The sequence below is a fragment of the Cavia porcellus genome, unplaced genomic scaffold (assembly GCF_034190915.1).
Source record: "Cavia porcellus strain 051 isolate PalLab524CR breed Dunkin Hartley unplaced genomic scaffold, mCavPor4.1 scaffold_6, whole genome shotgun sequence".
Taxonomy (NCBI): Eukaryota; Metazoa; Chordata; class Mammalia; order Rodentia; family Caviidae; genus Cavia; species Cavia porcellus.
In genome coordinates, this window is record NW_026947489.1 from 66,860,522 (window position 1) to 66,879,823 (window position 19,302).

The 19,302-nt window shown below is 42.7% G+C and overlaps 1 protein-coding gene across 7 annotated transcripts in view; it reads right to left on the reverse strand.

Annotated features, from left to right (window-relative positions):
- Nucleotides 1-11,223: 11,223 nt before the first annotated feature.
- Hnf1b (HNF1 homeobox B) overlaps nucleotides 11,224-19,302 on the reverse strand; it is a 56,908-nt gene continuing 48,829 nt past the window's right edge. For all 7 annotated transcript variants that reach the window (XM_013152271.3, XM_063250924.1, XM_013152265.3 and 4 more), the window contains one exon: nucleotides 11,224-12,156. In XM_013152271.3, coding sequence (XP_013007725.1) covers nucleotides 12,044-12,156 — 113 coding nt within the window. In that variant the 3' untranslated portion in view covers nucleotides 11,224-12,043. The remainder of the gene's footprint in view (nucleotides 12,157-19,302) is intronic.

Sequence of the window (19,302 nt, forward strand, 5' to 3'; positions counted from 1 at the left end):
TTCTTTCTTTCTTTCTTTCTTCTTTCTCTTTCTTTCTTTCTTTCTTTCTTTCTTTCTTTCTTTCTTTCCTCTTTCCTCTTTTTTCTTTTCTCTTTCCTCTTTCCTTCTGCACTCCTCTCTGTCTCTCATTCTGGGAATCAAATCCAAGGCCTCTTGCATGATGGTAGGCAAGCATTTTGCCAGTGAGCTGCATTCCCCAGCCCAAGACTATTTCTTATTTGTAACTGAATTCTCATGATCAGAAGATCTCATAGAACATAAATATTTTTTGTGACAAGATGAATGCTGTTTTGTCATTATCAGCAAATATTCATTGTGTCTTACATGTAGTGACTTTACTAAGCAGTAGGAGTATAACGATTAATGAGACATCATTTTCAATCTAGAGTCAAGGAAGCCCAAGGAAGCCTTACTTCCTGGAGGTCAGAAGAGGGAGTCAGTACCAGGGGCCTCAGGGAATCTTCCTTGACAATTGGAAGCCTGGGGTCTTAAGAAAATTTTCCAAGAGTGAGTTTAGACATAACAAGATGTCAAGACCCCAGAAAGATACCCATTCACTTTCAACTTCAGTATACTCCAGAATGGAACTGATTACTCAGCAACAAGGTCTAACTATCTTCTGAGATTTCAGTGTCTTTCCGTCAAAATCGATAAAAAATCATTTCTAGTGTTTTTACTTGGAAAAAAAGTTCACCCAAGATAGCCCTGGGACCAAAAGCTTGCCCCGGTAGGCCTTGCCTACAGCTGCCCTTGTTAGCTGTGCCCATGCTGCTATTTGTGGGTTTGAGGCTAAGGCTACCTTTGCCCTCAGGAGGAAGGAAGGAGATGGAAGCTTCTGTCTGAGGCTCAGTTCATCTTAACACACGTTTGTGGAGTGTCTCATCCGTGCCAAGTGCTATGATGGCTACCAGGAACAGAGTGAGTAGTATTATAAGGGTGTGTGCAGGACTTGTATCTGAGCACCCACTAAAGGCAGCAGAGCAAGCTGATTTCTTGGGAACCAAGGGTTAACACAGTTGATGATTGCTGTACCAAGGTCACTGTAACACTGAGGGGAACTTCACTGTACTGAATGAAACTCTGGCAGTGTGTGTGGACAGTGTTCTTCATGTACTGCATTTTCTGCATGGCTCTTTTACACCAGCACTTCTGGGAATTCTCCTAATGTTAGTTTCAAAGAGGGGATACATACTTCTCAAAGGAGATTCGGGGATCTGAGCCTTACAAAGGGAAAACTGCCCCAAAGCTTCACATTTTATCTTAAAACGAATTTCATTTTTGCATTTTCTATCATAATGGGTCAATAACTGAGCCATAATAGGCTTTATATATAGGACATTTTTATATAAGTAGGAAATTATGACCAATAGTTGACCATCATTGATTCATAATTGCTTTTATATAAAATGCAGTTAAAATGACTTAGTTGTGAATAAAATTAATGTTGCAAGAAGGTAAGCTACTTTTTCTGTTTACTTCCTGGCTCACTGCCCTCACCTGTGATACTTGGCTTTTAGGACACCAGGCCCAGACAAACCTACCACATTCAGGGGCGCCACCCCAACTGGGTGTCTAACACACTTGCATGTCTCACATCATTGATCCCTAAATACTCCTCTGAACTTGTTCTATGTCATACTGGCCACACTCAGTCACACACACAAGATTGCCCTTCCTCCTCTGGTCTTCTCCTGATTCCTCTAGCACAGTTTGGAGATCAGGGGCTACATTCTCCTCACATCTGGTATAGGGTCTCTAATTTGGCAAGCAAAGCTCAGTGGTATACGGGTGAGATCCTAGGCACTTAGGAAGCAGAGGCAGGAGGATTGCTTGTGCCCAGGAGTGTGAGGTAAGCCTGGACAACATAGTGAGAGGCCATCTCAGATGAATGAACGAGTGAATGAATGAATGAACAAATGAACAAATAAATAAGACTTTTTGGGGGACCTTCACAGAGAATGAGCAGTGAAGGGGCAGCAGTGAACATAGGATCTGAGGAGAGTTGAAAACACACAATAGCTAAAGTGGATACTTAATGAATTAATTACCTAACTGGTCCTGGACTGGCTAGGGAATATTCCTGTGATTGCCTTGGTGTGCTTTACTTGCTTTTCAGACCACAAATCCAGACTCTTAGCTTATATAATGATATAGAAGTTAGTGGTCCAAAGTCTAGAGTTGATTTATTACGGATTCACTATGATAGCATTTTTCAAATTTTAAAAGAAATGCAATCAATTCATTTAGTCATTCAGGCATTGATGCATATTATTATTCCCCCAAATCTTTATAGAGAGTCTCCCATGCAGCAGGCACTACATGGGGGTACTGAAGACAGTATCCCAAGAATATCATGGTCTGGGCCCCATTTAGAACCTGAAAACATGGAGACCTTTGGTTTAATTCTATGTCCTTGTTGACCAGTGTGTCACTGATACAGGCAGGAAGCCTTGATGAGAGAAAAGCCTAAATCATCAAGACAAACCCAGGAAGGACTGAGATGGGGTTGAAAAATGCAGTGGGGAGGAGGAACGCCCAGGGTGTGACTCTTGATTGTATTGAACAGTGCTGAGTTGTAGACTGCCAATCATCCTGCCAGACAGACCCCTATGGTTCTGAAGACTCCAGCCACTGCCCTTTATCTCCCCTCCCCACTGGTGTGCAGATTGGATGGCTCTAGGTGAAGAAACCTCTGGACTCTAGGACTTGAGGCTAAGGAATTGCAGAGATGCTGAGACAATGGAAACCCAGACTTTGGAACAGATCCAAACAACTCACACCCCCTCCCCCATCCTCAACCCAAACTGATCAATGGCCCCAAAACCAATGACTCCATTTTTTTTTTTCCTGAGAAACCTGGTATGGCCTTGGAAGTTGCCTGATGAGGGGCTGCCATTCTTTGCCACTCTTCACCTTTAGAGTATCTTCTGAAACTACTGCCATATAGGAAATTCCACCTGAATTCTTGAGGGGGTTAGGTGCTAATCATGTGTAGAGTCACCTTCTAATGACATTAAGACCTCCAGGAGAGTCACTGAAAAGTCTGTTTCCATTGTACAGGAGGAATGTGTTTATTCTTCCAAGGGGCAAAAAATCCTCACTCAAAGTGACACTGCCACATTATGTAACCAGGAACATGGTTGTTGCTGATGTAAACAAATGGCCAAGGCACTCTTACCAGGAGACCTGAGTCTCCTTTTCCCAAGGGTGTTTCTTATGAATGACTGTGTTTAGTGAAACAATTTCCTGCCTTATAAACTTCTGCCCACCAAACCACATCTCCTATCTATCACTGCCTGGCTCTGGGTCATAAAACAATTCCCTCAAACCAATCAGTGCCTAATCAGGAGTTCTTGAGAAATAAGAAAATTACCCTCCACCACCAGATGTAATGACATTTAGCAAGCTGGTGGCTTTGCAGTTTTTTGAACGTAAACATCAGGTGCCTTACCCCATGCCCTACCTCTGCTCATCTGTGATGTGGGGCCCGCAAATTTGATTTTCAGCCCCTGGTTCACTCTACTGAGGCACTGGCTGGCTAGTGACCCATTACCTTGACCTGAGGACCTTGCATCCCAGAGGACGCATTTCACTGTGTCAGATGGTGATTTACAGAGTCAGGGCAAGAGAAGTTCAGGCAGGAGTCCCCAGCAGGCAGAGCTGGGAGGGTGGGGTGGTCAGTGAGAAGAGTGTGAGGCTGAAACAACTCCAGGAACTCTGGTTTAGACATACCCTCTGAGTGTCTGCGACCCTTCAGCCTGGAATGTCTCCTTCACCCCCATCTCCCCATCAGTCATTCTTCACAACAGAGTTCATGTATCTACAGTTGGTAACTGGGTCTGTTCTGACTTCCACCCAAAGAGGACTCCCCTATTGTCTTACTACTACCACACTTTCTAACACCTACGCACTACACTGAAATCACTTGCTAGCTATGTGTTAGGATCTCTTTCAGGGTCTCTTGAAATCTTCAGCTCCCATTATAGTACCCAGCTCAAAATAAGAGTGCAGAAGAATTTGGCGAGTGAACAAGTGCTTAGAATGTGTCTTTTCACCAACACTGAGGTAACTTTGCCTACTGAAAATGTATAGAGCATAGCCTTGTGTGGCAGTGCACACTGTAACCCCAGATACTTAAAAAGCTGAGGCAGGAAAATCACCAACTTAAAGGTCAAGCTGGGCAGCTTAGTGAGGCTGTATCTAAACAATAAATGAGTAAAGAAGGCTGTGGATAGAGTACATGTCTTAGCATGTCCAAGACCCTGGGTTCAATGCACAGCAACACACACACTACAGAGAGAAGCGCTGGATGTGGTGGTGCATGTCTGTAACCCTAGGATTTAGGAGGCTGAGGTGAGTTTGAGGCCAGCCAGGGATACATAATGAGTTCAAAGTCAGCCCTAACTACATAGTGAGATCCAGCCTCAAACCCCCCCGCACACAAAGAGAGAGGGAGAAGCTGAGAGGAAGAGAGGAAGAGGAGAGGGAGAGACAGAGAGACAGAAACTTAGAGGAATAGAGATCTGGGTTATGCTGGTAAAGCAAGGCATAACATAGAATGTCTGTATTAGAATTTTGCAATCTGATTATCTTTTTGTGAATGGTAGGAATATTTGCAGGTGGGATAGAGAAATTGAATCCACGGGTAAGTGGAAGTTTTCTTTTCCTCGAGTGCCAGTTCAGAAAGCAGAATGGATTTAAAAATAGGCTTATTTTTTCCTTTAGTTCTCTCAATTCTTTTAACTCTCATTTTTAGGAAAGCATTAAATACACCACCGTACTAATGAACCATCCCCATCCATAAAAGTTAGTGCCAATGACTTACACTGTTTTTTGAATTTTGAGAGATCTCAGAAAATGGACAGCTGTGGTAGGAGGAGTGTACTTCTGGCTCATATGTATTTCAAACATAAAACTAGTAAATTACACATATCCATTTTTTCCTTTGGAAAGTACTGAGTGCCAGGTACCAGGGAGAAATATCAGTGAACAAAGTACTGCATCCCTTGTAGAATTTATATTTGTGTGTGTGTGTGTGTGTGTGTGTGTGTGTGTGTGCGATCTCATGGTGTCCTCCTAGCAGTACTGGATCCAAATAACTCACATTCATTCAGCAATTTCTTATGGACTGGATAAGGACTTTTGAACCTTGTATCTCATTGAATCCCCAGCCAATCCAATGTCAGAGGTTAAAAAGCTTTCCAAACATTGTACAAGTGAGTGGTAGAGCCAGGATTTGAATGCAGATTTGAATGACCCCCTAGCCTGGGCTCTGAACCACGACTCAACAACAGCAGTAAATGTTTACTACATGAACAAATGCGTAGAGGAATAGTTAACTGTAACTACAATGGCAGCCTGTTGTTCTGCCTCCAAGTAAAAGCACGAGTAATGCTTAAGTTTGTCATTTACTTATTAATTCAAGCTCCCTCAAAACATGGCTCCTGAAAAATTTTATTAACATCAAAAAGCAAGCATCTATCTTGTTGCCATCCATGTTTTCTGGGCAAGAAAACTTATCTCATAAAAAATAATGATGAAATGTAGTGGGAAAATTGTACAAAGCAATGCTTACCTTAAATTGTCTTTCTGGGTTTACATTTCTAAGTTTGCAGTAAAATTTCTGTGTCAGGTTGAATAACGATCCTCAAAGATGTCAGGGTCTAATCTTTGGAATCTATCCATGTTACCTTAAAAGGAAAAAGGGTCTTTGTGAACATCATGAAGGAAGATTTTTCCAGGTAGTAGAGGCTCTAAATATAACCAGGTGTCTTCATAAGAGGGAGGAAGGTAGCGATCAGACACAGAGGCTGGAGTGATGCCCAAGAGACGCTGGCGACCAGTAGGTGCTGGAAGATGCAAGGAAAGATGCTACTTGCGATCTCTGGAGGAGCCTAACCTGGTGACATCCTGATTTGGGCCCAGAAGTACTGATTTTGGACTGCTGGTCTCCAAAACTTTGCGAGAATATGTTTCTGTTGCTTTAAGCCCCCAAGGTTTTTGGTCATCTCTTATAAAAGCCAGGTGAAACAAACTGAGTCCCTTAAAAGGGAAAGTAATAGGAAGAATAAGTGTTCAGTCACCAATGTGGGTGATTGCAAAATAGACACTCAGAGTTCTACTTGGTAGAATGCCCAGTGAAATCCTATCTTGGTATCTTGCAAAACAGGAGTAAAGCGATCCCTATGCAAAAACAAAACAAAACAAAACAAAACAAAACAAACAAAAAACCCCCCACATTTTCGTCTTTTCTTTGTCTGTTTTTTCTTCTAATATATATTAACACCTTACATATTTCTTTAGTCCATGTTTAATATATTACTTGTTCAGTTATCATTGGCTCCCTTCTAATTGAATGTATTTAAACTCCATGGAGATGGTGAGCTTTTTTTTTATTTTTTCAGATGGAAAACTTTTAAAAACTGCTTCTCTCTTCATTCCTAAAACACTATGTGGTGTATAGAAAGGTTCAGCAAACATTTGTTGAATGAGTGAATGTTATCTTTCTGAGCAACTAGACATCACGTTATGGGCATCATGATGTCAGACATCACATCATGACACACTCCCAAGATGCTTCCTAAGGTGCCACTATAAAGAATAACCATGTTGGTGCTGGGGATTTAGCTCAGCAGCATAAGCGCCTGCCTTGCAAGCAGGCAGTCGTGAGTTCGATCCCTGGTACCGATAAAAAACAAAAACAAAAACAAAACAAAAAAAACGAAAAAGACAAAAAAAAAAAAAAAAAGAATAACCATGTTATAGAGCCTGTGCTTAGGTAATGCTGTGTTTCATATCCTTCAACACCCTTTTCTATTTCCTGTTTTGTTTAGGAGCCGGCCTTGGAATTATTTCTGTTGCTTCTGTCTCTCATACAACATATCCAAACCATTGGGAAATCTTGGTATCTTCAAATGTTCTCTCTATCTTTGAAAAGCATCCGCAGCCAGATGAACCAAACAGACACAGTCTCATGCTTGGATAGCAGCAATGGCTTCCTTATGGGCTCTTTGCTCTCATTCTTGGCAATCCCCTTACTTTATCCCAGCTCAACAGTTGGCAGGACCCCTTAAAAATATCAGGTCGTGTCCTGGCTTGCCTCAAAATTCCCTGATGGTGGAGCCAGGAATTTAGCTCAGTGGCATAAGCACCTGCCTTGGAAGTGCACAGTCATGAGTTTGATCCCCAGTACAAAAAAAAATCCCTGATGGTTTCTAGGTCATGCAGAATAAAAGCCAAAGTCTTTACCACAACTTGCAAAAATCCTAAAAAATAACAGCAAGGCCTAATACCATTTGTCACTGGTCCTCTGCCCTCTTTACTCTGCTTACCTCTCTGACCACTACTTTCCCTTTTAGTCAAACTACTCTGCCTTCTGTGCTTGCCTCAGGATCTTTGTACTGATGTTCTTTCTACCTGGAATAATCTTCCCCGGATGTTCTTGTCATTCACTGGTCAACCTCGTGGCTCTTTTATGTCACTCTCTCAGGGACCACACTCTTCCTCCTCGGTCATCCTGTTTAAAATGGTTACACCATCCCACCATCCTCTTGGCCTGTTAGAGTTATTTTTCCCATTATCTGACATGCACAGATACACATACTCAGCCACACATTTTTTACTGTTTGTCTCTTTGCCTGGAATGCAAGCTTCATGAAGGTCAGGCTTTTACCTGTTTTGGTTCACTGTTGTGTCCTTCATGTCTAGAATGGTGGTGTCTAGCGTGCTGCACCATCATGAATAAATGAAGTAGAAAGATAATTTTGGAGTACATATTCCCAAAAGCAAAAGTGTAAACAAAAATTCTTGTGATGGCTTGGGAATCAGACATGCTTTCCTTATATTGGATTATTTTTGATCTTTTTAAAAATTAGCTTTGTCTCTTTACCTCTTTCATAATTCAGAATAATTTAATATAGTGCTTTGTTAAAGCTGTCAAGAATTAGGGCACAGGAAAGAAACCTTCCTTTTGGGAATATAGCAGCATATATCTGGTGAGAAAATAAAACATGCAAGAGTTGTCTTATTTTTTGTGTCGTAAGATCTACTGGCACAAACATGCACATATAGGCCGCATGAAACCTGCTGTCAGGATTCCTACTTTAGATGTTGCCCCCTCCGTATTTGTTTTGCATAATCTCCTTCAGAAAGTGTGATGTTGTCTATTGTCTATCTATCTATCTATCTATCTATCTATCTATCTATCTATCTATCATCTATCTCCAGGACGAAGTTCATGTAGGTGTGTGTAAAGTCCTGCACACCTGAAAGATTCATTTATAAAATAGTCCTGTTATAAATCTCAGCAGGAAATTCAGTATTTGCTTAGCTGGAATGACCTCTGCACTCAGGACAGGAGAGGAAAGGAGAGGGAGAGAGAATTGGCAGGAGGAAAAGAGGCATCTTACAGTCATTTGTTTCTGCTGATTGCATTTTCTCATAACTATTCAGCCTGCATGAGGTGGTTGAGATGTGTTTGAAGCGTGAAGTTATGGATCTGTCTTAGTTCAGTCCAGCACAGTCCACTATGGATAATGGCTTATTTTCCAAAGCAGCTTTAGTTTTTCTTTCAGTGCTAGGGATTGAAATCAGGGCTAACAAGAATGCTAGGCAAATGCTGGACCACTGAGCTACTTCCCCGCCCCAGTGCTTTTTGGGTGTCATTTGAATTAATTCCTAATGCGAAGGGGACCCACTGCTTCTGCTTTTCCTTGGACAGAAGTTAGCTCCTGCTTCTTCCTCACTTTCATCTTTCCTGGCTCCCCAGATTCCTCTCCCGTGATCCTCACCTTGCTTTTCAGGACTAGGAAACCACCTTTAGTCCCAGCCTCTTAGTGCTCTCCATGGTCTCCTACGGTTCACATTTTATCTTTTTTCCCCAAAGAAGACCAGGCCTTCTTATCCCCATCAAACCCTTTCCCTCTCCTTGGGCCTGACCTTCCCAGCAGCCATGGCTTGCCACTTGGTTTTCCATATACTGCAGAAATGAACAAAGGCATTTGATAATTTAGTGGCAGTTTTCTTTACCAAGCATCAAGTTGCTAAGTGGTAAAGTTACCTGAAGATATCAATCCAACCCAAAGGACTCTATGAGAAAAACTCTTGATTGGGAGAATATTCATTAATACACATTACTCATGTGTTTAGGCATAGTTCTAAGCATTTAAGGTGTTCTTTCTTCCTCGTCAAACAACCTTAAAAGTAGCTATGATCATTAAAATTCAGATTTTACATAGCAGGGCACAAGGACAAGAGAGGCTAAGTGGAATTGTTGATTCTAATCACGGCATTCTGGCTCTAAAAAAGTACTATCAGAGAGCTCAGATTCTCTAACTTTCTGTATTGTATTCTTATCCACTTGAACTCAGAGGCAAACAAGGTGCATTATCTTTGAGAGAATACCCCATAACCTTGGAACATACAATTTTTTTTTTTTATCGGTACCGAAGATCGAACTCATGACTGCCTGCTTGCAAGGCAGGTACTTATGCCGCTGAGCTAAATCCCCAGCCCCATGGAACATACAATTTAAGACAAGTTTTCATTACTGAAAACTCATTTCATCCATTTCCTATCCATGGATGTTAAAATAAAGTCTGTCTGCCCCCTAAAACATAACAGTGAGTCCTGATAAAATCCAAACCCATTCGTCAGTATGGGCTCAGTGTAAAAATACAGTTCCAAAAAAATGTTGGTCCATAAGAATCTGGGAAGAAGAAATGATAGCTTTTAGTTGCAAAAGAATCTTGAGAGTGGACAATTCCCATCAGGACCCCCATAAAGTGGATGGTACTCAACCCCTCTCTTATAGCCAATGAGGAAATGAGTCCCTGATTTTATGAAAGAGTTGTGGGACTCGCAGTGTAGTTCAGTAGGGGAGTACTCAGTGTTCTCAAAGCCCTTAGTTCAGTACAACAAGAGAAAGAAAGAAAGAAAGCAAAAAGAGAAAGAAAGAAAGAAAGAAAGAAAGAAAGAAAGAAAGAAAGAAAGAAAGAAAGAAAGAAAGGAAAAGCAGCTCTGGGCTTTTCTAGGGCCTCAGTTGCTACATATCTTAATTTAAATAGGGCTTGGTTAAGAGAAATTCCCTCTCCTCCCTTCTCTCCCTTTCCTCTTCTGCTCAAATGACCTCTTGTATCAATATAACCTTCTGGGCCCTTGGGGGGTTACTGCAATAATGCAAGATTTAAACTGCCAAATGCACATGCTTGCTGTGGCAAAACCAGTATGATCCAGATATAGGGCTCCACTGAGGCTAGGGCTTGATGTCTTTGTTCTCTTCCTCTTGGAATTTGAGACGCCCTTTTTAAACTAGTGATCCTCTCAACTAGTGAAAAGAGATCTTGTCTTTTCTCCACAGGTAATGCATGGCCTTGCTCGAGTTCCTTCCCAACTCCACCATGAATTTTCTCTTCACCACTTTGGTCCAAATTACATTGTTTGGGAGAGCTCAGGAACCAGAGGAGGACACTATGCCGTATCTATCCATCTCTCTATTGTGGACATATAGAAGGCACTCAGCAAAATTTCCTGACTCACTGAGGGTTGCATACTGAGTTTTTTTTAAAAAATCTTTCATAGCCTTTCAGTGTAGTTTCCTTGCCTACATTCTCCTTGGGAAATGTTCCATCTAGAAGTGGAAAAGGCACAGGTCAGGAGCTCCAGCTATGCCAGAAAGGAGGCAGCAAAGAAGACAGGATATTTTCTTGTGTTCTGGAATCAGCTCTGGATTTTTGCCAGCAAAGTTTGTGCTGGCAGAATCTCCAGGTATTTGACTTTTCACCTTTTGAACCATTTGTACAGAATCCAATCCAAGTGGTGACATCCACAAGAGCCCATTCTCCTAGTGCCTGGCCTCACAGACAGAAGACAGGATAGGAATACAGGCTAGAATCAATGCTTAAATGAGGCTTAAAAAGTTACCCACATTCTTTCTGCTTTTCATCAGTTTCTATGATCACAAGTCATCAAGAATTGACTCTGTGACTTTGTCCTTGTGAGCTAGCTGTAGGCTTGTGGAGTCTGCCTTGGGGAATTAGTTCTTCCTTACTCAGGTAGCAGGAGGGTTAGCCTGAAGACTCAGAATGTGATGGCAAGTGAAGGCCACCCACCTTCCACACTCCAGAGGACACCCATTGTGACCCTAGTAAGTGGGAAGTCTCAAGGAGACTAGGCCAGGGGTTCTTGGGTGGGGAGATGTCAGAAACAGAAATATGAGACTCTTGGCAGTGATAAAATAAACAGTTTTAATGGGAGGCTTCCTGAGATGGTCACTGTGTCTTTGGCTGTCAGCCAGTGTCATTGCCCCACGATTTCTTATGGGTGCACTGGCTGAACTGTTATTCCCACAGGAAACTAGGATGTCATTCTGATGCTCCGTTCTACCCTTCTAGGTATCCAGAGGTGTCTCAACATCAGGAGTCTGGAGCTAGCTGGCAGTCAGTCCAATGTATGCTGTCCTTATGTGTGTCCAGGTCCAAGGAAGGAGTGAGGGGCTTCAATTCTCACTTGGGGAAAAGGAGGAGGGGATCACTTTTGAAATTTCAACTTCGACCTTTACAAAGAAAACTAATAGATGCTTTAGTATTATATATACAGGACAGGGGAAGATTAATGTAGAGGGGAAATTGCACTTAATTACAGCAGTTTATAGTTTACAGCCATTGGACAGATTTACTTCTTTAAAAGAAATTGTGAGATCATTTGGGATAGGGTTGGGGAGAGGGAGTCTGTTGATATTTATAGCATGTTTGGCTCAGTTCAGTAGCACATGTCCTCCTCATTTTGTTTCAGTAACAGATTCAAGTTTTTGCATCAGTTTGTTCGATGAAGGATCGTAAGGTAGACTCTACCGCGTTCTCTTCCTCTTGTGCAGTTTCATGGTGCCCACCTCCAGGACAAATAGGAGCCCCTGACTCAGGAGAGGCGTCGTGACAATACTGTATAGAAGGGAAGCTGGGCTTCAGGCTGTGTCTCTTAAGAGTGGATTGTCTGAGTTGCCACCAGGATGTCAGGTAACCGAGACCTCTCACAGGTGTTTGTCAGTTCACTGGGCTTTTCCGTGACAGCTGCCCAGAGGGTGATGGTGTGGAAAATAGAGTCCTCGTTGCTGTGCACAGAGTAAGTGATATGTGGACATCACCAGGCTTGCAATGGACACTGCAGAGAGAAAGAGAGGGGCAGAAAGCTCAGCTGTGTGCACTGGACAGGAACATGAGTCTTTATTTCAGCTTCTGCAAGGGAGCTGACACCTAACTCAGCTAGTCTTGATGGCTGCTCAGCTCTGCATGTTGGTCCAAAAGCACCTGTAACCTTGGGAAAACCTGGGAGCTGGCTTTCCTGGCCACTTTGGAAGAGAGAAATGAGTTGCTAGGGGCCTGAAAATAGTTCTAACTTGCTGACCTGAACCCTGAAGGTGTACTCCTCTTCCAGTGAGTATGGTACTTGGGAACTTCTTATGGTTGCAAAGGGGTGGAGAAGTTCTTGTCTCTTGTGGAATTAAGGGTCTCTTCCAAAGATCCCTAAGACCAGGGGTGCCCTAGACCAATGCCTTCCAAACTCTAATGGTCCTACCACTTACAGTGATCCTCATAGGAAAGTTCAATTCTGTTTCTTAGGTCTGGGGAGGACCTAAAAATCTGCACTTCTTAGAAATTTCCTGGGCTGTGCTGATGCTGCTCATCTACTCAGAGTGATAGGGCTACAAAGCATGTGAGAAAATGGTCTCTGCTCAAATTTTTCCAGCAGGGAGGGAGCCTTGTCAACTACAAAATGCTTTCTCATTACCATTATGACAAGGATCTCAGAGAACTAGGAAAAAGATCCAGGGACCGTAGACTCTGAAAACCCCCGAGTGGCTGGAGCGCCTTCTGAGGGGAGTCTCTCAATCTGTGTGGGGTAGCCTGAGCTTCCAGGCCCTCGTTCATCTTAACTGCTCTGAAACATTATTACTCGACTTTTTCCTTTGAGGTGGGATCCCTTTCGGTTCCCCTCTGTCCTTTCCTTTTCACTTTTGTTAACATCTAGGTTCTGCATTTTGGCTTAGTTCTTGGTTTTCTAAAGATTCTGCTGCAAACACACACACACACACACACACACACACACACACACACACACCAACCCTGCCACAGCCTACTCCTGCATTATTATCTTATTCACCAACCTTCCCAACCTTAACCCCTGATGTTACCATTATGTCCATTTTACAAGGGTTAAAGTGAGCTGATTTCCGAACTAGGAGAGTGTGGAGAGCCAGAGATCAAACCCTTGCTGGGTACTCTCGCAGTACTTTTTTTTCTACTGTTCTTTTCTTCCTACTGTTCTTGTTCTACTTATCCCAAGGTTAAAAATCTTCTCCTTAGTCTTGTGCTCTTGACCAAGTTGCTCTCTCTGTGTCTCAGTTACTTCCTCTATCAAATGGAAGCTGTGGGATTAGATGGGTCAATACATGTAGAGTTCTCTGATTGTAACACTGGCTTACAGAAGTTCCTCTGTCCATGTTGCTCTTGAGGGCTTGTAAGAACAGGCCTGAGCCATGAATTCAGTGAGGAGACAGGTTTCTGACCCTTCTACATTCTTGTGGGTTTGGTCAGGATCCTCTGATACCCTTTGCCTCTTCTTCTTCCCTCCACCTACCTCTACTCTCCAGTCTCTTTTATTTCTCACTATCAGTCTTTCTCTAATTTTCAGATTTCAGGTCGAGGAGGGAGAAAACGGCTTCTGACCTTGCAGGTTTCAATAGAAGAGCAAACAAGAAGGGAAGATAAGGAGACGCCAGTGAGATTCTATGACCTGTCATTAGGGATGGGCTTCCCAGCTATCAAATGTTTGCTCACATAATAAAATGGTGGCAGAGCCTTAAATGTTGTCAAAAGAACTAGAGTTATTTGCCCCCTTCAGAGTCTAAACACAAACATCTGATAAGAGATGCACTGTGGTCCCTTAGAGCTAGAGGCCCAGCACACCTAGCCCCATGAGGGTGTGGCCCAGAGGGTCCTTGGGTGACCTTCCATATGAAAGGTATTGCAGCAGTAGCCCCCAGCCTGAGAGAATGTGTTACATAATCGTAATCACTGGCATGTATTGAACTCCTATGTATGCCAGGCACAGGCATCAGGGCTTTGTACACATTATTTCACTTAATTCTTCCATCATCCCTTTGAAGTAGGGAGTTGGCATTCATATGTTTATATTTTCTAGGCCCAGGGAATACAGCTATGAACAAGAACTATACATTCTAGTGAGTTTTGAACAGCAAACAAGTAAACAAATATTCACGAATACCTATATAATCAACTTTCAGGTGATGAATACTCTGTAGAAAAATAAGCAGTGGTAGGAAGTTAAAGTGACTTGAGGGAAAAGAGAATAACTTAAGGGGAATTAGGAGAGGCTCCTCTGAACCCCAAAGATAAAGTTGGAAAGATTTATTTAGCTCATGGTTTGTAGAAGTTTCAGTCTGTAATTGGCTAGCTTCAAGGCAGGGTGGCACATGGCAGAGGGGCAACACTTACGGCAGAACAAGACAGCAAAAGCGACAAACAAGAGAGGGGAAACAAGCGTCTTTCTGCTCCTTTTATCTTATTCAGACTGGTGGGGTTAGGGCAGTGCTAATACAATCAGTGGACTGATACAGCAGTCATATACCCTTAATCACAGTACCTGTAATCCTAGTATTGAACCATGAATCAGTCACAAACTCTGGATTCAGCTACTTCCCAAAAAACTATAACTGCTTGAGGCTTTGGGGGGGTCATTTGGACACAAGCCATAATAGCAACGTAACAAGACTTTGTCTTAAAATAAAATTTAAGAAAAGGCTGCAAGATGTAGTTCATCCCAGTATCACACACATTCATTATCATCATCTACATCATCATCACCACCACCACCACCACCACCACCACCAGCATCATCATATAATTTCAATTTTACAAATGAGGGGAGTACAAAAGTAATTTGCATAGGATTTTATACCAGTAGTTTTGTGTCCTTAAATGCTACATAGGATCAATTCCTACCTTTAGGATGGGGAGACAGGGAAAATAAATGCCTTTTGCCATTTAAAAACCAAGTTCTAGAGAAACTTGTTGACAGTGAGAGAAGCCAAGTGTGACCCAGCTCCCATGGGCTGCGTATTTCTTTTGGGCCAGGCATTGAGTGACACAAGTGTTCTTTACAATTAGTTCTTTTTGTAAACCTACAAAAGGGCTATCATTATCCTCATTTTACAGATGAAGAAACTGAGGCCCAGAGAGGCTGACATATTTCCTTGAGGTCACACCAGTAGAAAGTGGCAGAATGATGAGTGTGGATGTGCTTCCCTCCCAGGTGAGAGCTCTTAACCATCGAGCATTCTGCCTCATCACCAGTGAAGAACACCAGGAGGAGGGTGCAGCAGCTGGGGATTTATGATGAGTTCACCCACTTCCTTTGTGTTAGAGCCTCTGATTAGAGACTCTGTGGGGGCCTCTCTTGACCTCCGTATAAACTAGGAAGTGAAGCAGTGGGTAGAGAAAGTTGGTTTATAACCTGCCCAAACTTGTTCTAACCAGGGTCAGTGCTTTTGCAGTCTTATTTCTAGACTGGTGGAGCATTGCTGTGCGGAGCCAGGCACAAATCCACCCAGAAAATAAGCCACCAGCAGCCAAGAGTTGGGGAGGAAGGAGAGGCATATGCTGTGGAAAGAGCTGACTGTGGTAGCTCCAGAAGGATTCAGGAAAGCCTGGGGTTCCTGAAATAAGATTCCTAGAGCCCTTGGGGCACACATGTCTATCTTGACAACAGGAAGTACTGCGATCAGGTAGATTCAAGTTCATTTCTGGTTTATTGCTGCATAACCTTGAGTCTTACTATGGGTGCTTAAAAATGGATACTGGAAGATGACTGTTGTTTAATGTATTTGAAGTGAGAAGACTAAAGCCTGGAAGACCAGCTTTAGAATTTATCAGCCATATAAACTTGTCCAGGTCCTGCCCCATCTTAAAAACGGACGTTTCTGTTCTGTAATCAGTTATAAAAATATCCACCTTGCAGAATGAGTGGAAGGGTTAGCCAGGCAAATAAAATATAAAATATAAAAAATGAAAGATACTAAAAAAAATGCTAGTTCTCAATCCATCCATCCATCCACCCACCCACTCATCTATTCATCCATATTAACTGAATATTTACCATAGCGAGGCAATGAGCTAAACACAGAGGATTTAGGTGTTTTGAGTGGCCCCTGAACTACTTACTATTTTCTCAAGAGTTGCTGAGAGGATGCTTTATGCCAGCAGAATAGAAAACAGGGATCTGAAGCCTAGACCCACAAGGTGGGATGTGCTATAAAAATGGTCCTAATCTTGAGAAATGTTACTGTCAGGTCTTCCTTTGACCACACATAGACTAAGCACTGACTTAAATAGTAATGAAAGACAGAAGCAGAAGGAAAGACAGAAGACAGGAGAAGAAAGAGGGTGACAGCTCCCACTTTGAGCACTTGACTGTCTCCTGGGCACTCTGTTGGGCACACTACATATAGAGAGATGGGGATACAAATTTCCCTCCATTATGGATGAGTCTCACAGTGGGGAATGAACTGCCAATCTCAGAGGTGGATGAAGCAGGGAAGATCTTCCAGTGCTTCCTTCCTGCCACTGTACAGTGTTTCTAAAGCACCCCTGCTCAGCCATGCTCCCCTGACCCAATCATGATGCACACTAATTACCTAGTTTGATGAATGTGCACATCTGTACATGAAATGTTCTGAGAGTCCTTCCCAGCAGTGTTTAACTTTATTAATAATCTATCAGTTCCCCCAATACATCTGAACAAAGAATCCTTCTCTCCCTTCACTCCATATGCCCCTGCTATCTAGTAATGCTTTTGAAATCCCCTTTGGAAAACAATACTACTTTCAACAAACAAAAAGGATAATTGCCACCAGGGTTCTTTGGGAATGCCTGTGACTCCTTGCCTTAGGAACAGAGTTTTTATAAACTGTCTTTACCTTGGGTACCTTCTATGGTCAGGAAGGGATACCTTCACTTTCATTCTATTCCATTCTGCTTTTTCCATTCCTTTTTCTTGTTTAGTTCACAGAAAGAAAATTTTCTGACTGGAAGTTAGCATATGGTTTAGTAATTTAATTTAAGCATTAAAGATGATAAGAGCAAGAACAATTGCCATGAGAATTTAACATGGATATTGGAGGGTAAGTGTTGTTTAAATGGAAAGAAGCCATATTCAGAGTCAAAGATAAAAGTCTGGAGGTCAAGCTCTATCTCCGAGCTTCAGTTTATTTCTTTGTATTTAGAAGACTGCAATAAAAAGAAAATGATGAGATAACAAAACTATAAAATGCTATGTTTTTTTTAATCCTTCCTAAGTGCAATGGTCATCTCCATCATTGCAGAAATGATTGCCCATCATTACAAGACTCCTGAAATGTCTAGTGATACAGACAACTTCACAGTAGATGAAGAAAGCTGCTCATGCAGCTTCAAGGTCGAGTGACCACTCTGTCCAATGGAGGAGAGAAGCCATTTGGAGAGTAGAGGCAGAGTCTCAGAGAGCATCTTGAAGTATTTTGATTAAGAGGCCATTTCCTGCATCCAGAGACTCATTTCAACAGGCAAGCATCAAAGTCAACTTGGGAAAGACAGGAATAATTAATCATGGTCCTGTCTAGGGCTGACCAAGCGGCAGATGGATTGATAAAAACTTTCAAAGCGGAAGGTATTCCCAAGGAGGTTGCTGCGCCTGGCTGCCCCACTGATTGAGATTTGTGAGCACAGATAAATGTTTTCCCTGCTCACTACAAAGACTGGGAAATGGCATGGGAGTTGAAGGGCAGGGCAACAGGGGGTTGTCTTTTAATCTTCTATTGGGTGAGAGAAGTGTGGCAAAGCAGGTCCCACACACCTCTCCTTCCACCCCCAACACCAGAGTCCAATTGCCCAGGCTGTGTACATTTCAGCATCCAAGATGGGCCAGGTACTTAATCTATGTCACTTTACCAAATCCTCACAACAAGGAGACGTTACAAGTACTGCCATAAAGAGGAACAAATGAAGGCGCTGGAGGTCAGGATCACCAGGAGAATAATGGGACTAGAACCTACTTGCCTCACTGCGCTGCTAGACTGGAGGCAGAAGAAGATGGGGCTATAAAAAGAAAGACCCCTGAACCCATGAGTAAGTCTGCGCTGAAGCACATGGCAATGGATGAGCTGTGATTTTCAGTGCTCAGATGAAAAAAAGACCATTAATAAGATCAAGTTCTGCTGAGCACCTCTGACATGAAGTTCAAGGTTGTCTCCTTATCTAGTAATCAATAAAGGTCAAACAGTTCTCACACTGCACAGACCCCAGCTACTAAAAGGTCTTATTGTGTTATTCAGGAGCTGTCATCCATGTTCAAACATCTTGTTCTGTTTCTCTTGCTGTCCCATGACAGTGCAGCTGTGTGGCTGCACCAATGAGCTCTGCTGCTGGTTGCTTGTGTTTACTAGTCCATTGTCTAGACGAGGAGGTGGGAATTATTTATCAAGTGAAACCATGACTAAACCTCTAGATCCCCCACTTTTAGAACATCAGGAAGATGATTTTAAGTTTCTTGATAAAATGTCAAGTGAATTAGACCCTTGCAAAGGCCATGATGTCTGCTGGGAAGTCCCCATGGGTTGGCATAATTGGGTCAACCCTTGAAGTATACAGCATCTGGGCCTGGCAGGGGTCCTGGGACTGAGAGAATCAACCTCAGGAAGCCTCAGGACTCACCACTCACTTTGTGCAATGACCACTTTTGCAAAGCATGAAAACTCAACAGATGGTGTGACCTCTTGAGCCCTTCCTGAAAATACCCTTTCCATGGATCATTAATCAACCCATGGGGGAATATTCAATCTTAGTGCCTAACAGCTCTGTGTCATCCATTCTCCAGAGACTTCTCAGGCTTCAGTACTTGATGACTGGGGAAACCAGGAGCAATAAGTCCCTTTGGCCTGTGATCCATCTTCTCTGTCATATGACCTCAGAGATTCTTTTAGTAAGAAACTAAAGGAGGGGACTGGGGATATAGCTCAGTGGCACAACATATGCCTGGCAAGCTTGAGGTCGTGAGTTCCATTCCTGGAAAAAAAGGAGAAAGAAAGCAAATAAAGAAAAGAAAAGAAAAGAAAGCAAAAAAGAAAGAAAGAAAGAAAAAGGAGGGTGGTGTCAAGTTGGTGGAGTGCTAAGCAGCAGAGAAAGCCTGTTGGAGAGTCACTGTGTAGATGCTGTAATATAGCAACTTGAGGAGGACAGAAAGGAGGGAAGTGGG